Genomic DNA, 20,210 nt, shown 5'->3' on the forward strand with positions numbered 1-20,210 from the left:
AGGCCGAGGGACCCCACTGGTGCAGGAATTTATGCACCAGGCCTCTAGTGTTAAAGTTTAAAGTATAAAGTTTATATTTTAAGTAAATATTATTTTACAAAACAAAAACTAGAATGTACTCTTACATTTTTGCAAATCTCTTTAATGCCTGCCTTAATTGAAGACTACTAGATTCTTGAATCTATTTCTGAATTTATTCATTTACAATACTACATGCCATGTAGCTTCAGAAAACGCTACTGTGCCCTCATGGGAGAATGAGAGTGAAAAAGAGAAATAATGTATTAGGATTATTTTGAAAATAGTTTTGACCTCATGAACTCCCTGAAAGGATTTCAGGAAACCACAGAAGTCCTTGTATCACACTTTAATAACTAGTGTTCTAAAGGATTAAGGATTACGAGAAGGTTTTTTTGAATTTTAATATTTGTCTCAAATGGCATTAAGATGTGCATTAAACATATGCACTAATCATTTTACTTGGAAGCATTAAAAAACCAGCAGGATTTTAGTATGTTATAGTATATCTGAATAGAACCATTATTTCTCTAAAGTAACTAATGATCAACTTTAATAATTGAGTTTGGCTCTTTTTTGTGTTCCCTGTCCTGTATTTTAAAGTTAACTTTCTTTTCATCTTAAATAAATTGCAAATGGTTATGTTAGGTAAAGGTTAACTTATTTTAAAACATCCTGAGTAATTTTTACATTCCAAATTTTTTAGAGTGGAATGGGGAGGTGAGGCGGGAGTGGGGAAAGGTGGAACAGAAAGAAAGAGATAGAACGTGAGAGAGAGACAGAGACAGACAGACATGAATGTGAAAAAGACACATCGAATGGTTGCCTCCCGCACACACCCCAACCGGGGCCAGAGATCGAGCCTACAACCCAGGTATGTGCCCTTGACTGGGAATTGAACCCAAGGCCCTTCAGTGCATAGGCCCAGGCTCTAACCACTTTGTCACACTGGCTGGGGCTATATCTCCCCATTTAATGGAGGTATAATTTACATACCACAAATCCACATTTCTAAAGTATATAATGTATTGATTTTTTAGTAGATTCATCAAGTTGTGCGAAGAGGGAAATAGAAAATAATATTTAAAATATTAATATTTATTTATGTTTAGAACATGAATTTGCTTTCGGATGCTCGTTCTGCAAGAATGTACCGAGATGAATTAGATGCACTTCGAGAGAAGGCAATCAGAGTTGATAAGCTTGAAAGTGAAGTCAGCAGATATAAAGAAAGGCTGCACGATATTGAGTTTTATAAAGCAAGAGTTGAGGTATGTTGCATAATTTAAACCATTCACAATTTATTTCTTTAAAAACTGTTATGATTTTCAAAATTCAATGAAAATGCACTTAATAAATGAATGGAATTGTTGAAATGTTTAGCAAACTAAATACATTTAGATGTTTATTTTATGATAGATCAGCATATTGCTTAGAATTTAAAAAGGGATATTTGGACATTATTAATTTTATTTAAGTCTTTGGGGCTCTTCTTTTATCCCTTTATTTAACATTATAGGTAGAGCAGATTTTTGAAGTCCTTCCCTCATAGTCAAAATAAAGTATTTCTCTCTACTAATTTTAAACTTGTCCCTAGGAGTGAAAACAGACGTATTGCTGACTCAACTCAGAATGCTAAATTAGGATCAACGAAGTCACTTGTGTGTGCACACCTGCTCATACACTCTCTTTCTCAGTAAATCATATAAACAAATTAGAAGAAACATTTTTCCATACTTAATGATTATTGTACAATGTTGCATGAAGTTGAGTTTGACATTGACAGCAAAAAATGGATAATCTTTGCATCTGCATCCTTTTTTCCTTTCTTAGTTAATTTCTTCATTGTCTGCAAACAGTGGAGATCTTGGTCATGTTTATTATGGGGATAAGAAGGAAGGAGTATGCAAAAATTAAGAAGTGAAAACATTATAAGAAAACATAGAACATTTGAGCCTAAAAGTTATCAAAAATATACTAAATAGACTATAAAGATAAGGTATATATGAATTCTTTGCCAATTTTTTAAATGAGTATATGGCACTGTTAAAGGATCCTTATAGATGCCACTATTTTAATATACTTTCTCTTGAAGTTAGCTTATAAATTACAGGCGTAAAGCTTACCAAGATAGATTTGTGAACATATGTCTTCAAAACAGATGTAGGGATTTAAAACATGTCCTCAAGATGCTTATGTAAAATATTTATTGATAAAGCCTTTATTTATGATTTATGTGAGTATTAGTTCAAAGTCTTGGAATTTTACTCAAAAACCCCAAACCCTTCACTTCTAAGTTACAGTTTAAGTGGAGAGAATTCTTTAAATCTATTTCAGTAAATAAATTAAGTTCTAATTCTATGGAAATTTATGTGTTAAATATCTGTAAGACTCTCTATACTTAGTTTTTCCTCCTCATGATTAAGGGATTTAAATGTACCCTGACAATTTTATGTGAAATTATAGTAGTATTACTCATTCTAATAGAAGTACTGAGTGTTTTGTTTGCATACTAGCTTAAATTTGGGGGGAGAACTAAAGCCAAGAAAAAATCAACTGTATTTTTATTATTTAGTAGCTTTACTCTTGCACAGAACTGTTAATAAAGACAGATTAATGTCTTTTTAAATAAGTTTTTATTGTTGTTGTTTTTTAGAGGAAGGGAGAGGGAGAGAGATATAGAAACATCGATGAGACCGAAACATCAGTTGGCTGCCTCCTGCATGTCCCCATGGGGGGTCAAGCCTGAACCTGGGTATGTGCCTTGACTGGGAATAGAATTGGCAACCTCTTGTGCATGGGTTGATGCTCAACCACTTGAGCCATTCTGGCCAGATTAATGCCTTATTTTACAACCAACAATTTTTATGTTTCAGACTTTAAAAAATTAACAGATATTAACATGTTTGTGATAAAGCCTATTTGAAATGTTTATAGGAATTAAAAGAAGATAATCAAGTTTTACTAGAAACAAAAACCATGTTGGAAGACCAATTAGAAGGAACTCGAGCTCGTTCTGATAAATTACATGAATTAGAGAAAGAGAATTTACAACTAAAGGCCAAACTGCATGATATGGAAATGGTAAGTATTGTAAGGGAGATCAATTGCATGACCCCTAAGGAAGCATTCTGAGATTCATCTGACTTCCCTATAATGACAAAGGACAGCAGTGTCCTAGATGCTTTAACAAAGAAGAGATGAGCTAAATAAATTCAGTGCTTGCAATTTTGTGGACGTGGGAGTAGTGGACATTTCTGCTTTTGTTATAGAGGGGTGTTATTGATTTTGCCTTGTATTTTAAAAATAAACTCTAATAAGCTATTTTGTCAAATGCCTTTAAAATACAGAAATAAAACTATTTAGCATTAAGTCAGAATCTCTTGTTATATTACTAAATTAATATGTTGACTATGAAGAAATGTTTTCAGTGTCCCCAAAGCTCACTTTATATATATATATATATATATATATATATATATATATATATATAATTGATTTTTTTACAGAGAGGAAGGGAGAGGGATAGAGTTAGAAACATCGATGAGAGAAACATTGATCAGCTGCCTCCTGCACACCCCCCACTGGGGATGTGCCCACAGCCAAGGTACATGCCCTTGACCGGAATCGAACACGGGACCCTTGAGTCCGCAGGCCAACGCTCCATCCACTGAGCCAAACTGGCTAGGGTGCCATAGCTCACTTTAAAAGAATATCAGACAAGTGGTCAGTATAATGACCAATTGTGATTATAATAACTGGTTATTGCCTTTAAACTGAAAATTTTAAGCAACTCAAAATTTATCCTCATTATTTAGTTTCTGATAAAAGTTATAAGTAATAAAATATTAGCTTGAGATTGTACTGTTTCTTAGCTTTCTTTTCTCTTCCTACTTCCTGCCAACAAAAAAGGAACGTGATATGGATAGAAAAAAGATTGAAGAATTAATGGAAGAAAATATGACTTTGGAAATGGCACAGAAACAAAGTATGGATGAATCATTACATCTTGGCTGGGAGTTAGAACAAATATCCAGAACTAGTGAACTTTCTGAAGGTATTCCCAATATTGTTTTACTTAAATGGGATGGTGAATAAATAAAGTTGAATTTATGCTTACATTTCTGGATATTTCATTGCAGTTATTTTCCCTAGCTGGAGATGTCTCGGCAGGCCAGCTGCCCCTAGCTATGATTTCACAGAGCAATTTGTTATTTCCACATTGCTGGGTCTGATTATCTTTGCATGTCTTACAGCGAAACTTATTTTTGAGTGCAATCACAGATTTGATCAGTTGTTTAGGCATTATTTTGTTAGTATCATAAGACACTAGAATACCAATTTATTAATTTATTTTGAGAAGTATAGCCATCTACTAAATAGAACAGAAAAGTCGCATTAACTGGTCAGCTATATTTTTACTCTATTCAAACCTAAATAGGAAGTCAAAATTAGCGGGAAGAGTTTTAGGTGAATATGTAGCCAGAATAGAACAAGTTAAGGATCTCCATGGCTATGTTCATTAGTATATGAGAATTATTATTCCCATTTTAGGATTATATCTACCAACCAGTTTAGCCCCAGTTATACCCTGGAGATAATGAAAGATGCCCCCTGCCCCCAGATAAATTTTTAACTCTTGACTCTTTTTTCTTAAGCTCCACTATTGACTTATCTTCTGTCTTAAAACTGGGCATATACTATACAATAAAGTTGTTTGTGTTATAGCTGTGATTATGCTAATACTGATAGACTTTCTTGAAATTACACTCAGGTCCCATTTATTTGAATTAGACAGGTTCCATAATTCCTCACTTACCCAATATTAGATTCTTCCACCTGCTTTCCTTCAGCAGGTATTTATTAAGCACCTACCATGTGTAAAATACTATACCAGACCCTGAGGACATAGTGGTGTGGTAGACGTAAAGTCTGAAGACGGTTTATAGTCTAACTCTTGCAGAATAATTACTTTTACACATGTCTCATATTTGTTACCATTAGACTTTTTCTAGTTTTACACTTGAGAACCTACTTGCAAATTCTAGGACCCTAGGTAAATTCCCTACATAGTAAGTGATGATATTCATCTAGTGGGTTTGCTGAGATGTAACTTAAAATAGTTGTGGAACTTCTTTTATTCTATTCCTTGTGAATTGAGTTACAAAGAAAGCAATTCAGACTTAAATGTTTTCTACTTTGAAAGTAGTTAAAATTACACTGTTAAGAGTTTCATCTGTTAAGTGAGGACAATAATAGTAAGTACCTTGAAGGGTTGTTGTGAGGATTGAATTTCTTAATACTTAAGAAAATGTACCGGTTATATAATAAGCATTTGAATGTTAAGCATTATGATGATGATGATCATTATATCAGTAGCTTTGCAGTTATTAGCTGGGGTCACATACCTGAATATTTGTTTTAATGTGGTGTCATTTTTGTTTGTTTTTTACATATACAAGGGCTTTTCTTTCTAGAAAATTTGTAGAATATGGAAAAATATAAAGGAGGAAATCAGTCACTAATAATTTCTTAAATCATTTTCACATTTGAAAAAACTTGTTTCTAAGATTTTCTACACAGACATAGGATTTTAGACATCAGATTAATGTGTATGCACAATTCGGATTCCTTTTTGTACCTAAGACTATATTACAGACATTCTTTAATATTGTTAAAAATGTGTTGTAAGCATTTGTTTTAATTCTCATAGTCTGACTTGAAGCTTCTTTGAAGTACATTCGTAGTATTCATGGTATTCAAAGTATTATTGAGGTATATCATGTATTTTAGCCTAATTTTTTTAAAGTTTAAATTCTTTATTGTTTAAAGTATTACATAAGTCTCCTTTTCCCCCATAGACCTCTCCTCGACCACCCCCACCCCCCAGCATATGCCCTTACCCCTCTACTATCTGTGTCCATGTGTATGCATATAAGTCCTTTGGTTGATCTCTTACCCCCTCAACCCCCAACTTCCCTCATAGGTTGGACAGTCTGTTGGATGCTTCTGTGACTCTGGTTCTATTTTTGTTAATCAGTTTATGTTGTTCATTATATTCCACAAATGAGTGAGTGAGATTATGTGATACTTATCTCTCTCTGACTGGCTTATTTCACTTAGCACAATGCTCTCCAGTTCCATCCATGCTGTTGCAAATGGTAAGAATTCCTTCTTTTTTTTACAGCAGCATAGTATTCCATTGTGTATATGTGCCACAGTTTTCTAATCTACTCATCTGCTGAGGGGCACTTGGACTGTTTCTAAATCTTAGCTATAAATTGTGCTGCTATGAACATAGGGGTGCATATATCCTTTCTGATTAGTGTTTCTGTTTTCTTGGGATATATTCCTAGAAGTGAGATTACTGGGCCAAATGGGAATTCCATTTTTAATTTTTTGCGGAAATGCCATGCTGTTTTCCACAGTGGCTGCATCAGTCTGCATTCCCACCAACAGTGCAAGAGGGTTCCTTTTTCTTCATATCCTCGCCAGCACTTGTCATTTGATTTGTTGATAATAGCCCCGCTGACAGGTGTGAGGATGGTACCTCATTGTTGTTTTGATTTGCATCTCTCGGGTGATTAGTGACTTTGAACATGTTTTCTTATGTTTTTTTGCCTTCTGTATGTCCTCTTTCGAAAAGTGTCTATTTAGGTCCTTTGCCCATTTTTTGATTGGGTTGTTTATCTTCCTTTTGTTGAGTTGGATGAGTTCCCTATAAATTTTGGAGATTAAACCCTTATCAGAGATAGCATTGGCAAATATGTTCTCCCATGCAATGGGGTTTCTTGTTGTTTTGTTGATGGTTTCTTTTGCTGTGCAGAAGCTTTTTATTTGGAGGTAGTCCCATTTGTTTATTTCCTCCTTAGTTTCCATTGCCCTAGGAGCTGTATCGGTAAAGATCTTGCTACAACAAATGTCTGCTATTTTGCTGCCTATGGCTTCTTCTAGGGTTTTTATGGTTTCCCGTCTTAGGTTTAAGTCCTTTATCCATTTTTAGTTTATTTTTGTGTATGGTATAAATTGGTAGTCCAGTATCATTTTTTTGCATGTACAAGTATCTGTCCAATTTTCCCAACACCATTTATTGAAGAAACTGTCTTGATTCCATTGTCTGCTCTTGCCTCTTTTGTCAAATATTAATTGAGCATAATGGCTAGGGTCACGATCTCTGGGTTCTCTGTTCTGTTCCATTGGTCTACATGTCTGTTCTTGTGCCACTACCAGGCAGTTTTGAGAACAGTGGCTGTGACCTAGCCTGATCTTGTTAATTTGAAATGCATAACTACAAGTCATTAACTAGAGTTTTACTACAGAAGATGTGGACAAATAATAGAATTTTAAAAGTCAGTGATTGTCTAGTATACCAGCTTTTAATAAAAGATTAACAATATGTGACTAGAACAAAAGCTGGAAATAAGAATTCTTTACTTAAAATCTGGGGGACACCCTAGCTGATTTGACTCAGTGGATAAAGCGTCGGCCTGCTGAATGAAAGGCCCCAGGTTCAATTCCAGTCAAGGGCATATGCCTGGTTGTGGGCTTGATCTCAAGTACGGGGCGTGCAAGAGGCAGCCAATCAATGATTCGCTCTCATAATTGATGTTGCTATCTCTCCCTCTCCCTTCTTCTCTGAATCAATAAAAATATAAAAAAATAAAATCTGGGGGATATTTTACCATACCTAATTTTGTAAAGAATGTATGCTTGTGAGGGTTTGTGTGTGTGTGTGTGTGTATTCGCTTTTCTATGATGGAGAATTTCAAACATACATAAAAGTTAGCAGACCTAGAAATGCCCTCCCATACTTCTACCCTTTGCCCTTCCTAAAATTTAGGATTTCAAAATAAATTCTAGGCATCATATTTCATTTGTAAATCCTAATGTTTTTTTATCATCAAAATATTCAATGAGTCTGCTATAAGATTATTAAAACATAATTTTTTGTGGCTTCCTGGAGAGTATCATTTACAGAATTCGAAACTGAGTTTTCTTATTTTAAAACATGTAATGTTGTAATCTACTAGAAAGATGGTTTTCCTTGATGAAATGGAGTAGATGTTGCTCTTTACACTTAGTGTAATAGGGATTCTTTAGAGAAAGACTTTTGCAAGGTGACCAGTGTATACTGTCTTGCCTTTTTCAGAATTAGATAAGGATTTCCTCCCCTTAAACTGTCTTTCTTTAATTTTTGAAAGTGTGGAATGGGATATACTTTATACTTCTTATTTGAACCATACATGACTATAGATACACAGGACCATAACTATTTGTACAAGTAACCTAAGACTCATTGAAGTTAAAGTGGCTTGATATTATCAGTTTGTTAATTTCTCATGGCACTTGAACTGGAACTCTCGTCTCTTTGGTCTAAATTTTGTGTCTGCTGCCTCCCCCCCCCCCTACCCCCCCGTGGGATGCTTAAGGATGCATTAAAATTTAGTATTTACCTGTCTTTTATCTCTGTTTTTGTCATTGTGTCTATCTTGTATAACTTTATAAATTTTTTTATAAAGGACCAAGTGATGTACTGCATATACACTCAACATTTTAAATAGTAAAGAATAATTATAGGTTTACCAATGACTTATTTTTCAATATTATAGCACCACAGAAATCTTTGGGCCATGAGGTGAGTGAGTTGACATCAAGTAGGTTACTGAAGTTGGAGATGGAAAACCAGAGTTTGACAAAAACTGTAGAAGAGCTTCGAAGTACTATGGATTCTGCCGAAGGAAACACTTCCAAAATCCTGAAAATTGAAAAAGAAAATCATAGACTAAGTAAAAAGGTAAATAAAAATGAATGTTTGATATTAAAAAAATGTATGTAAAAATATAAATAAACTAGAGGCCCGGTGCACAAAAATTTGTGCACTCGGAGGGGAAGAGGGGGTCCCTCAGCCTGGCCTGTGCCCTCTCGTAGTCTGGGACCCCTCGGGAGATAACGCCCTGCTGGCTTAGGCCTGCTTCCGGGTGGCAGAGGGCAGGCCCAATCCCTAGGTGCAGCCCCTGGTTGGGCTCAGAGCAGAGCTGATTGTGGAGTTGGGGCACCGCCCCCTGTCATGCACAGAGCAGGGCGGATCGGGAGGTTGCGATGCCACCCCCAGTCACGCTCAGGGTAGGGCCGATTGGGGGGGTGGGGCACCGCCCCCTGTCACACTCAAGGCAGGGTCGATGGGGAGGTTGCGGCGCCACCCCCTGTCACGCTCAGAGCAGGGCCAATCAGGGGGTTGGGGAGCTCCCCCCTGTCACTCACGGAGTAGGGCCGATAGGGGAGTTGGGGCACCGCCCCCTATCACACACAGAGCAGGGCAGATCAGGGGGCTGGGGCGCCGCCCTCTATCACCCACAGAGCAGGGCTGATCAGGGGGTTGGGGCACTGCCCCCTGTCATGCACAGAGCAGGGTTGATCAGGGGGTTGGAGAGCTCCCCCCTGTCACTCACGGAGTAGGGCCGATAGGGGAGTTGGGGCACCGCCCCCTATCACACACAGAGCAGGGCAGATCAGGGGGCTGGGGCGCCGCCCTCTATCACCCACAGAGCAGGGCTGATCAGGGGGTTGGGGCGCTGCACCCTGTCACACACAGAGCCGCAGGGCGATCAGGGGGTTGGGGAGCTCCCCCCTGTCACGCTGATCCCAGTGCTGGGAGGCCTCTCGGCTCTGCTGATCCCGGTGCTGGGAGGCATATTACCCTTTTACTATATAGGATAGAGGCCTGGTGCATGGGTGGGGCTGGCTGGTTTGCCATGAAGGGTGTCCTGGATCAGGGTGAGGGTCACCACTGGGGTGCCTGGCCAGCCTAGGTGAGGGGATAATGACTGTTTGCAGCTGGTCACACACCCTTCAGGGTGGGGGTCCCCACTGGGGTGCCTAGCCAGTCTGGGTGAGGGTCTGAGGGCTGTTTTCAGGCTGGCGGGTGACAGTAGCTCCCAACCGCTCCTTTTTTCTTTTTTTTTTATTCTGGGCCAGCTTTAGCTCTGAGGCTCCAGCTCTTAGGCCTCCGTTCCTGAAAGCAGTTATCTGGTTTGTTTCGGTTCTATAATCGAAACGATGTATAACTCCAGCTCTGAGATCCCGGGCTCGCTGAAAGCAGGTTTCTGGGGTTTTGTTTAGCTTCTATATTTGTTACAATGTTTCTTAAACTGCAAGCTCAGAGGCCGGCAAGGCAGGCGGGGAACTTTGGAGTCCTCTGTCACTGAAGCAAGCAAGCCTCATGTTAGTTTCAAGGTGCCTGGCTGCCGGCCGCCATCTTGGCTGGCAGTTAATTTGCATATCTCGCTGATTAGCCAATGGGAAGGGTAGCGGTCGTACGCTAATTACCATGTTTCTCTTTTATTAGATAGGATAGCACTGTAGTAAAACTTTATCCAGTTTCTAATGTTCCCTCATTTATTATTTTAACTTATGAAATTTTTAACATTTATAAATGTAAAGTAAGTGAACTCCTATACTTGTTTTTTAAATGTGTTTTACTGTAGGCCTAATCAGGTTCAAATTGAGTTTTTAGTAAGTATTCATAAGGAGTATGTACATATGTCAGTCAGGAGGCACATGTCTGGTTGTCTGTCTTTTTGTGATATTGTTATGGAAAATCATTTGCGTGGATCCCTTAATCAGAGATTATAAAATCCTGATTTTCTAATTATATCATCCCTTCCTAATGTGGTAGATAGGGTGTTCCTATAAAGGAAAATCTTGTTTTAAAAGCTACTGGTTTATAGAAAACACCATTGGTTATTCTAAGGAACAGCCTATGGGAAAAGCAGGATGAATGTTTGACCCTATCCTTTATTTTCCAGTTTCCTAATAATGACTTGGTTGTCTCATATCCTCCTGAGATAATTGAGTGAGTTTGTTGTTTTAGTGTCATTATTAACTCGCGGATTTAAGAATATTTAAAGTGTTTCAGTCCACTGCATTTATTTTTCTTCCTGTCCCAATAAAGCTGCTTCCTGAATCCTTATGACACAACCTTCGCACTCCTCGGGAGCTGCCTTGCTTTCTGCAATGACAAAATGTTTTGGCATCTAGCCATGCCTAGTTTTCCCTTTGAAATATTCTGTGTTTCTAGACTTTGTTATGAAAATCGCCCTAACCTTTAGACCAGTGATTTTTGAACTATAGTATGCATCAGAATCACCTGCAGGACTTGTTAAAACACAGATTGCTGAGTCTCATGCCTAGAGTTTGTGTTCTTGGTAGGTTTGGAGTGGGGGGCTAATAATTCTCATTTCTAAGAAGTTCCTTGGTGATGCTTATCCTGCTGTTTTGGAACCATGCTTTGAGGGACCACTGCCTTAGATAATGAGTAAGATTCCTTGATTTTCTTGCAAGACTTTTACTCTTTTATTTTTATTTATTTATTATTGATTTCACAGAGGAAGGGAGAGATAGAAACATCCATTAATGAGGAGAGAGAATCATTGATCGGCTGCCTCCTGCACGCCCCCTACTGGGAATTGAGCCCAAAACCTGGGCATGTGCCCTTGACCAGAATAGAACCCAGGACCCTTCAGTCCACAGGCTAAAGCTTTATCCATTGAGCCAAGTCGACTAGGGCTAGACTTTTACTCTTTTAAAACATTTTGTATCATCATTAGTCTATTAACCAAATAATCTTAGTAAGCATTTGACAATCAATATAGTGTTAAAGTAGGTGTGGCCATTTAGAACTTGCATCAGTTCTATTTTGGTTGCCATTATAATTGGATCTGTGAATTATAATTTGATTTTGAAATTAGCTTTGAAGTCTAGTAAGTTCTTAGTGATTCTAGCAATTTTTCACAAATTCATTGGATAAAAGATGTCTTTTGTAAACTAAATGTTTCACTTGAATTCCACTAACATATAACAACATATGAACTTAATTAAATAACTGTTATCCATATATTTTAATCATGATGGGAGAACCAGATTTATTAGTTATTTTTAACTAAAAGCTTCTAAAACATGTAAATGAATGTTGAACTGAGTTATTGGATAAGATTTGTGACTCAATTCTTTTGAGGCATTGGGAGATTATTTTCCATGTGTGGTTATCTTCCATTGATGTTAAAAAGAAAAATCCAGCTTGCTTTATATAGACTTTTAAAATTCCTAGAGTTCTTCAATATTGATAAAAATGTGTAATATTAACTATTTTTAGATAGCTAAATATTTTATATAAATAAATCTTCTTTATTTTTTAAATTACCTGGTTTGATGAATATCCTATATAATAAAAGGTTAATATGCAAATTGACCAAATGGCAGAACGACGGATCACTATGACATGTACTGACCAACAGGGGGTAGACACTTAACACAGGAACTTCCCCCTGGTGGTCAGTACACTCCCACAGGGGGAGCGCCACTCAGCCAGAAGCTGGGCTCACGGCTGGCGAGCGCAGTGGCAGTGGTGGGAGCCTCTCCCACCTCCGCGGCAGCGCTAAGGATGTCCCACTGACGGCTTAGGCCTGCTCAGTTGGACATCCCCCAAGGGCTCCTGTACTGGGAGAGGGCACAGGCCGAGCTAAGGGGACCCCCCGCCCCCCTTGGGTATACGAATTTCATGCACCAGGCCTCTAGTGTTGTATAATAATGGGAAAATCAGTTATAGCATATTTTGAACTTAAATTTGTTTTTTCATACTTATTGTACTTATTAACCACATACTTTATTGTATCTTCAAAATGTACAAATGAAAATAAACTTAAATTCAAAATATAAATACTTGTTGGAGTTTTGTTCAGCCTGTTTTTCTCCAGTATTCTCCTTTTTCCTCATTTTCTTTTTATTTTAAACCAAGTCCCTTCTTGTTTCCTCATTAAACTTATACCATTATTTCTCATCTTTTCCTTCATGCTTTTTATATTCTCCTCTTACTTCTTCTACATCAAAATTCGTTGACTATAAAATTTTACTTTACAATTTCACTCGAGCCAAGAGAGCCTTTCAGTAAGACTTGTACAGTCTTCACATAGCACATAATTATCATATTGGATTGTCTTTGTGTTTACAAGTAGATATTTACTTTGAAAGATGCAAAGGATAAGAAACGTAGTCAAGTCTGCATATTTTATATAGCTGCTAAAATTAGCATGGTATTTTACTTGAATTTCTCTACTAAATTCCTAAATTTCACCATTTGGGTATTAAAACTGTATTTTACCTTTTAATTCAACGGTTATCTTTTGATATGTTCCACTGTTTTAAAATACTTAATGGTATATTGTTTTGTGACTTATTTTCTCCAGGTTGAAATTCTTGAAAATGAGATTGTTCAAGAAAAGCAAAGTCTTCAGAATTGTCAGAATTTAAGCAAGGATCTAATGAAGGAGAAGGCTCAGCTTGAAAAAACGATTGAAACGCTTAGAGAAAATTCAGAGAGACAGGTTCATAAATTTCTTATTAAGCATTGTATTTTAAAGTTTATTAACAAAAGTTAGTTTGTGCAAATAAAATGTTCATATAATATTAAAAGGAAATACTTTAGAAGTTTTTTAAATTTTAAAGTAACTGGTTTATCTCACTTTCTATGTTACGTATTTTAGGAAAGTTAAAGAGAAAGATTAGAATTTTTTAAATTGCCAGTATGATTAATAATTGTGTAACATTTTGCAGTACATGTGTTTTCAAGTATCTGGCAAATGGCTGTGGAGGAGAGAAATGGGAGTGGAGTTGGGAGAAATGAGAGTGGAGTTGGGAGAAATGCCACTGTGCTCTGGCCCCACTAATAAAGGGAGAAGTGGTGGCAGCAATCGTCTTGGATACTGTCACATTTATTTTCAAGTATTTATTGATCATTCTTGTGCTTGAGGAAACAGAACTGGATAGATTGACTTGCTATTTTAATATTTGTATTTATTTTTTATATGTAAAATGATTTGCTTTATATTATCTTAGGGATAGCCTTAGGCCACCTGTAAAATTAGAGATTTCTTTAGAGCTACAGAACAAAAATTGTAGAGCTAAGTATGAATCTGTACTTTATCAGGTTCTTAGGAGCTTGTTCAAAACACTAAATTTTGAGAACTATTACTAGTATATTAAGCCATACCATGAATTGAATGGATTAGTTTTCAAATGTACCAGGGGATTTTGTTATTTTGATGTTTCCAAATTAGCATTCTTTGGGGGGTTGAATACACACACATATATGATACAGCAAATATTTACTAAGAACCCTCAGTGTATAGGCATTGAAAAATTTATTTGTGCCCGGCTTGGTGAGGCTCAATGGTTGAGCATCAACCTATTAAGCAGGAGGTCATAGTTTGATTCCTGGTCAGGGCATATGCTCATTTTTTGGACTCCAACCCCAGTAGGGGGTGTGCAGGAGGCAGCTGATCAATGATTCTCATCATTAATGTTTCTCTTTCTCTCCTCTGAAATCAATAAAATATATATTTAAAAATTAAAAAACTATTTGTGTAAGGTAAAAGCATATATCCTCAAGGAGATATGTATGTGTATTTCCCTGATACTCATATTTGAATTTGAAACATGTAATTAAGTAATCTGAAGATCATTTTTATTGATATTAAACACATATCTCTTAACCATTCCTTTATATTACAAACTCCCTAAAGCCACAAACTTTAATGATCTGGCAGTACACGTATACAATGGTCTCTCAGTAAATATTTGTCAGAATTAAAAGTAAGATAGACAATGCTAGCACCCTTTTATGTTACAAGTTCGCTGTTAAATTTTGAAAAGAAATAACTATAATTTAAAATATTTAGTTCTTGCCCTAGCCAGTTTGGCTCAGTGAATAGAGTGTTGATCTGCGGACTAAAGGGTTCCAGGTTCGATTCTGGTCAAGGACACATGCCCAGGTTGTGGGCTCGATCCCCAGTGGGGTGCGTGCAGGAGGCAGCCAGTCAATGATTCTCTCTCATTATTGATGTTTCTATCTCTCTCTCCCTCTTCCTTCCTCGCTGAAATTAATAAAAATATATTTTAAAAAATAGTTTAAAATAGTTCTTACTCAATTAGGTTTTTAATTTTCTCCTTTCTCTTTTAAAATTAGATTAAAATATTGGAGCAGGAAAATGAACATCTGAATCAAACCGTGTCTTCCTTAAGGCAGCGCTCCCAAATAAGTGCTGAAGCAAGGGTGAAAGACATTGAAAAAGAAAATAAAATTCTCCATGAATCTATCAAAGAAACAAGTAGCAAGTTAAGCAAGATTGAATTTGAAAAAAGACAAATTAGGAAAGAATTAGAACATTATAAAGAAAAAGGAGAACGAGCGGAAGAACTTGAAAATGAGTTGCATCATCTTGAAAAAGAAAATGAATTGTTACAGAAAAAGATAACCAATTTAAAAATTACGTGTGAAAAAATTGAGGCCTTAGAACAAGAAAATTCAGAGCTAGAAAGAGAAAATAGGAAATTTAAAAAAAGATTGGATAGCTTTAAAAACCTTACTTTTCAGCTAGAATCTCTAGAGAAAGAGAATTCCCAACTTGATGAGGAAAACTTGGAACTGCGAAGAAACGTGGAGTCTTTGAAGTGTGCAAGCATGAAAATGGCTCAACTGCAACTAGAAAATAAAGAACTGGAAAGTGAAAAAGAGCAGCTTAAGAAGGGTTTAGAGCTTATGAAGGCATCATTCAAGAAATCAGAACGCTTAGAAGTTAGCTACCAGGGTCTAGATACAGAAAATCAAAGGCTACAGAAGGCTCTAGAGAACAGCAATAAAAAAATTCAGCAGTTAGAGAGTGAACTACAAGACTTAGAGATGGAAAATCAAACATTGCAAAAAAACCTAGAAGAGTTAAAAATATCCAGCAAAAGACTAGAACAGCTAGAAAAAGAAAATAAGTCATTAGAGCAAGAGACTTCTCAACTGGAGAAGGATAAGAAACAGCTGGAGAAGGAAAATAAGAGACTCCGGCAACAAGCAGAAATAAAAGATACCACGTTAGAAGAAAATAATGTGAAAATTGGAAATTTGGAGAAAGAAAACAAAACTCTATTCAAAGAGATTGGTATTTATAAAGAATCTTGCATTCGTCTGAAAGAATTAGAGAAAGAAAATAAGGAGCTTGTCAAAAGAGCAACTATTGATATAAAAACTTTGGTTACATTACGTGAGGTAAGTATAGTTACCTAAATTTAAGGCAAATATTTTTTATATTTTTAATTCAAGGCTTTAAGTTTTATTGGGACCCATTAGTCATTTGTATCATCTACTTAGGGCTCAAAAGTAGAAATTTAGAATTATAACTAGAAAGTCTCCAACTTTCCTGCCTTTGTTAAACTAAGAAGTGTATGTATATTATATTTTTAAGATCTTGTACTAATTAAGTTTCCATATGGTATCTGACTTATTACATTGTAATTTTATTTCAAAATAATATTAAAAATATGTGATCAAGATTCTTGACTGAATGCTAAGTATAATGGGACCCAAGATAGCCACTATTTATTGAACGCAAACTGTGCCAAGTACTGGGCTAAGGACCTTGTAAGATATATGTATATATATTTTATGACCAATTCTTTATAGTTATTATCTTAGATTAGAAAACAGGTTCAAAGACATTAAGTAATTTTTTGAGGATGACAGTTAATAAATGGCAGAATTGGATTACTGGATTCAAATCCAGATCTTTCAGACTCCAAAGCCCGATGGATTTTGACCTCTAAGCTTAAAGAATACAAATCAGGTTGAACTTAAAGGTCAACATTGAACAATTGGTAGTTGCTCAGATCTGTGTGTTGAGGAGAAATTTGAAATTTCTAGGAGTATACTGGTAGCAGGTCTTGTAAACGTGGTTGGTGTAGATCAGAAGATAACATGCTTGGCTTGTTTTTGCTTTTACTATGCTATACTATATATAACCCTTTAAGTTCAATTTAAAAGTATCTTAGCATTCTTGTAATAAGTCACATTGGAAAGTCTGTGTTTCTGCTAAAGAGATATTGAGAGGAGAGGGACCATTATGGGACATTCATTTTTTTCTTTTGTTCTATTGTCTCACAGACATGAGCAACAGGTTCCTTGTGCCTGCACTTCTCAGAATGCCCGTAGTTCTTCAGACCTATATCCTCTTCCACTGGGAGAAGGGTGCTTGTGGGAAAAGGGTGTTGTATAGGAAGAAACATGCATTAAGGTCCTAGCTTATTATTGAAAAATTAATGGATATGCGTTTTTTCCCACAGTTCTCAAATGTGAGGTGTGGATTCACAAGGAAAGAGTAAATGGTTTCTCCATTGGTTTTAAACATTAAAAAGATAAAAAGAAGTATTAGCCAAAAAAAGACAAAACTATTCTGTTTGGACTATGTTATATTGTTTCACAACTACTTCTTAATGAGGAAGGGAAAGTCAAATCACATTTCTGTCTTTTCTGCTTCAAGTTATATGTATTCCTGGGTGGTGGTAATTAGAATCTTGGCTAAATTTCTTAGACGTTTATGTTCTTGACACTTATGTGAGTTTTGCATTCTTTTTAAAATAAGGATTTGGTGAGTGAAAAATTGAAGACTCAACAAATGAATAATGATCTTGAAAAATTAACCCATGAGCTTGAGAAGATAGGGTTAAATAAAGAGCGACTCTTACATGATGAGCAAAGTACAGATGACAGGTGAGTATTAAGTCACTGATTCAATTCCCGGTCAGGGCACATGCCGGGTTTCGGGCTCATTCCCCATTAGAGGGCATGCAGGAGGCAGCTGATTGTTGTTGCTCTCTCATTAATGTTTCTTTCTCCCTCTCCCTTTCTAAAATCAATTTTTAAAAATGTTTAAAAAGTAAAAAATCAGGGTAAAGACAGCCTAATACTGTCTAAGAAAAAAATGCTAAAATGTTACATAAATACAGTTCGTCAGTGACGTAGCAGAAGATCTAAGGCTATAATTGCCTGTGAAAGTGGAATGAGACATTAACAACAAACAAACCCCTCTCTGGTGAAATAAGCAATTTTAGCAAGTTATATTTTATTTGATTATGTACTCAAATGCCTCAATTCTTTCATTTATTACTTATTTTTAAATCTTTATTGTTGAAAGTATTACATATGTCCCTTTGTTTTTCTTTGACCCCTTCTAGCTCGCACTCTTCCCCCCCACACCACACCAGGCCTTCACCACCCTGTTGTCTGCATATACTTTATACCAGGGGTCCTCAGACTTTTTAAACAGGGGGCCAGTTCACTGTCCCTCAGACCGTTGGAGGGCCAGACTATAGTTTAAAAAAAAAAAAACTATGAACAAATTCCTATGCACACTGCACATATCTGATTTTGAAGTAAAAAAACAAAACGGGAACAAATACAATATTTGTATTTGCATGTGGCCCGCGGGCCGTAGTTTGAGGACCCCTGCTTTATACCCTGAAGACAAAGTCTTCATGAGTTTCAAGTCTTAACTATGAATATGTTCTTATATAAATACTTTACACTTAATAGTGTAGACAAGTGTTTGATAACATAATAATCCTTTACTTTCTATAGATTCTATTCTTATAAAACTAAAATAAATTTTTTTAGACTTATAAAACTAATAGAAATATAATGCCTGTTTGAGTATTAGATAATTTTTGCTTTAGACAACCTAGGCAATAATTTAAAGCTCTGTTTACTTAGTGATTTTTGTTTCTTCATTCCCAGGAATAGTTTAAGAGGGGGAGACTGGGGCAGTAAGAGGAGAGTAATTTAATTTGCCACTTAAATTATAAGATCTATTTATGGCACCAATATCTGTAGTCATAAATTATTTTTAAAAATAATTTTCTGACCTCCAGTAACAATCCTTTGCTATTTTTGTACTTGGATAGTAGGTACAAACTTTTGGAATCAAAATTAGAATCCACTCTAAAGAAGTCCCTTGAAATAAAAGAGGAAAAAATTGCTGCTTTAGAAGCTCGATTAGAAGAATCCACAAATTATAACCAGCAATTGCGCCAAGAACTTAAAACAGTAAGTGATTTCTTTGGAAATAATTTTAATTGTTAAATATTTGGAGAGAAAATTATAAAATAGAAAATAAAAATTTAATATTTAATTAATATTTTGTTTTTTTCTTAAATTTGAGGGTGTGCTTAAACAGAGTTTTGCCATGTAGTTTATGACAAACTATATTTTGTCTATACACTGTAATTGATTCAATCCTATTTCATGCGTGTGTGTGTCACCCATGCAGTTAGGAACATACCAGAATTGATACGTTGGGATAGGGAAAGGGCAGGCTTATTTTATGGGTAAAAGGTCTCAATGAGAGACAGGCACTTGATTTTGACACCCTTTTCCTATTGAGAATCCAGGTAAAAGTTTGATAGGAAATTTGTAAGTGTGAGAACACCAAGTAGAGGGAAATCATATGTCATCCTCTTATAAAGTTGAGAGTATTTTTCTAGATCTGTTTTCTTGTGATATTTAGAATTATTTGGTGAATTAAACAAAACTGTTTTCTCTACATGAATAAATTGAATATGAAGAGACTTGCCCTATATTGAGTAAATATAATACTAGATTGTGAGTATCGTATTCTGATTTATTCTTCCTCTTATTGTCTCTGCATTGCTCCCTTGAGTGGTTTTATAGTAACTAAACATTAAAACTTGTAAGATTACTACAGACCACATTTAGAACCATTTGTTTGGAACACTATAGGAAATACAAGTAGCTATCAGGGCACTGTCCAGTGTTCTTCACAGGGGTTGTCTGAGAATCATCTTCCTACCAGATGACAGGTGCAAATGAGATTCGTATTGGGGTTGTGTTGGAGCTGCCCTGGCTTTAAGACTTCATGCTCCACAGCAATTATCATCTCTTGCAACAACTCCAGAGGTATAGATTTAAGATCTCCATAATAGTTGTTACTAATTTTAAGAGTTGCTGCACTTAGAGAAGTTCAAAGATATGGCTTCATATTAGGTATTTATGGTTCTCTCAGCCCAAATACAATTTACCAATCAGGGATCTCATTTCCCTTCAGCAAACCTGCCTGGTAACGTAGAACATTCCAATTTTATGAAATTGGAGAAAGTTAACTGAAGATGAATTTCTTATGCAGAAAGGAAAAAGGTTTTGTTTCCTATTTGCCCTTACCATCACTGCTGGTATTCATCTCAGACATTACCATGAAACAAGTATTTATGTAGAAGAAATTCTAGAACTTTGCTTAGTTAACATAAAGGATTATCCAAAAAATAAAGTAAAATTTGGTGCCAGATTTTATTAATCTGCTTTA

General features: G+C 36.0%; 1 protein-coding gene across 4 annotated transcripts in view; it reads left to right on the plus strand.

Annotated features, from left to right (window-relative positions):
* CCDC88A (coiled-coil domain containing 88A) overlaps positions 1 to 20,210 on the plus strand; it is a 110,672-nt gene that overhangs the window by 56,460 nt on the left and 34,002 nt on the right. For all 4 annotated transcript variants that reach the window (XM_081101476.1, XM_081101473.1, XM_081101474.1 and 1 more), the window contains exons 10-17: positions 1,131 to 1,289; positions 2,956 to 3,102; positions 3,931 to 4,075; positions 8,628 to 8,812; positions 13,260 to 13,397; positions 15,038 to 16,108; positions 17,478 to 17,605; positions 18,796 to 18,937. In XM_081101476.1, the coding sequence (XP_080957602.1) occupies positions 1,131 to 1,289; positions 2,956 to 3,102; positions 3,931 to 4,075; positions 8,628 to 8,812; positions 13,260 to 13,397; positions 15,038 to 16,108; positions 17,478 to 17,605; positions 18,796 to 18,937 (2,115 nt within the window). The remainder of the gene's footprint in view (positions 1 to 1,130; positions 1,290 to 2,955; positions 3,103 to 3,930; positions 4,076 to 8,627; positions 8,813 to 13,259; positions 13,398 to 15,037; positions 16,109 to 17,477; positions 17,606 to 18,795; positions 18,938 to 20,210) is intronic.

Source organism: Myotis nattereri (assembly GCF_964212035.1).
Source record: "Myotis nattereri genome assembly, chromosome: 10".
Classification (NCBI taxonomy): Eukaryota; Metazoa; Chordata; class Mammalia; order Chiroptera; family Vespertilionidae; genus Myotis; species Myotis nattereri.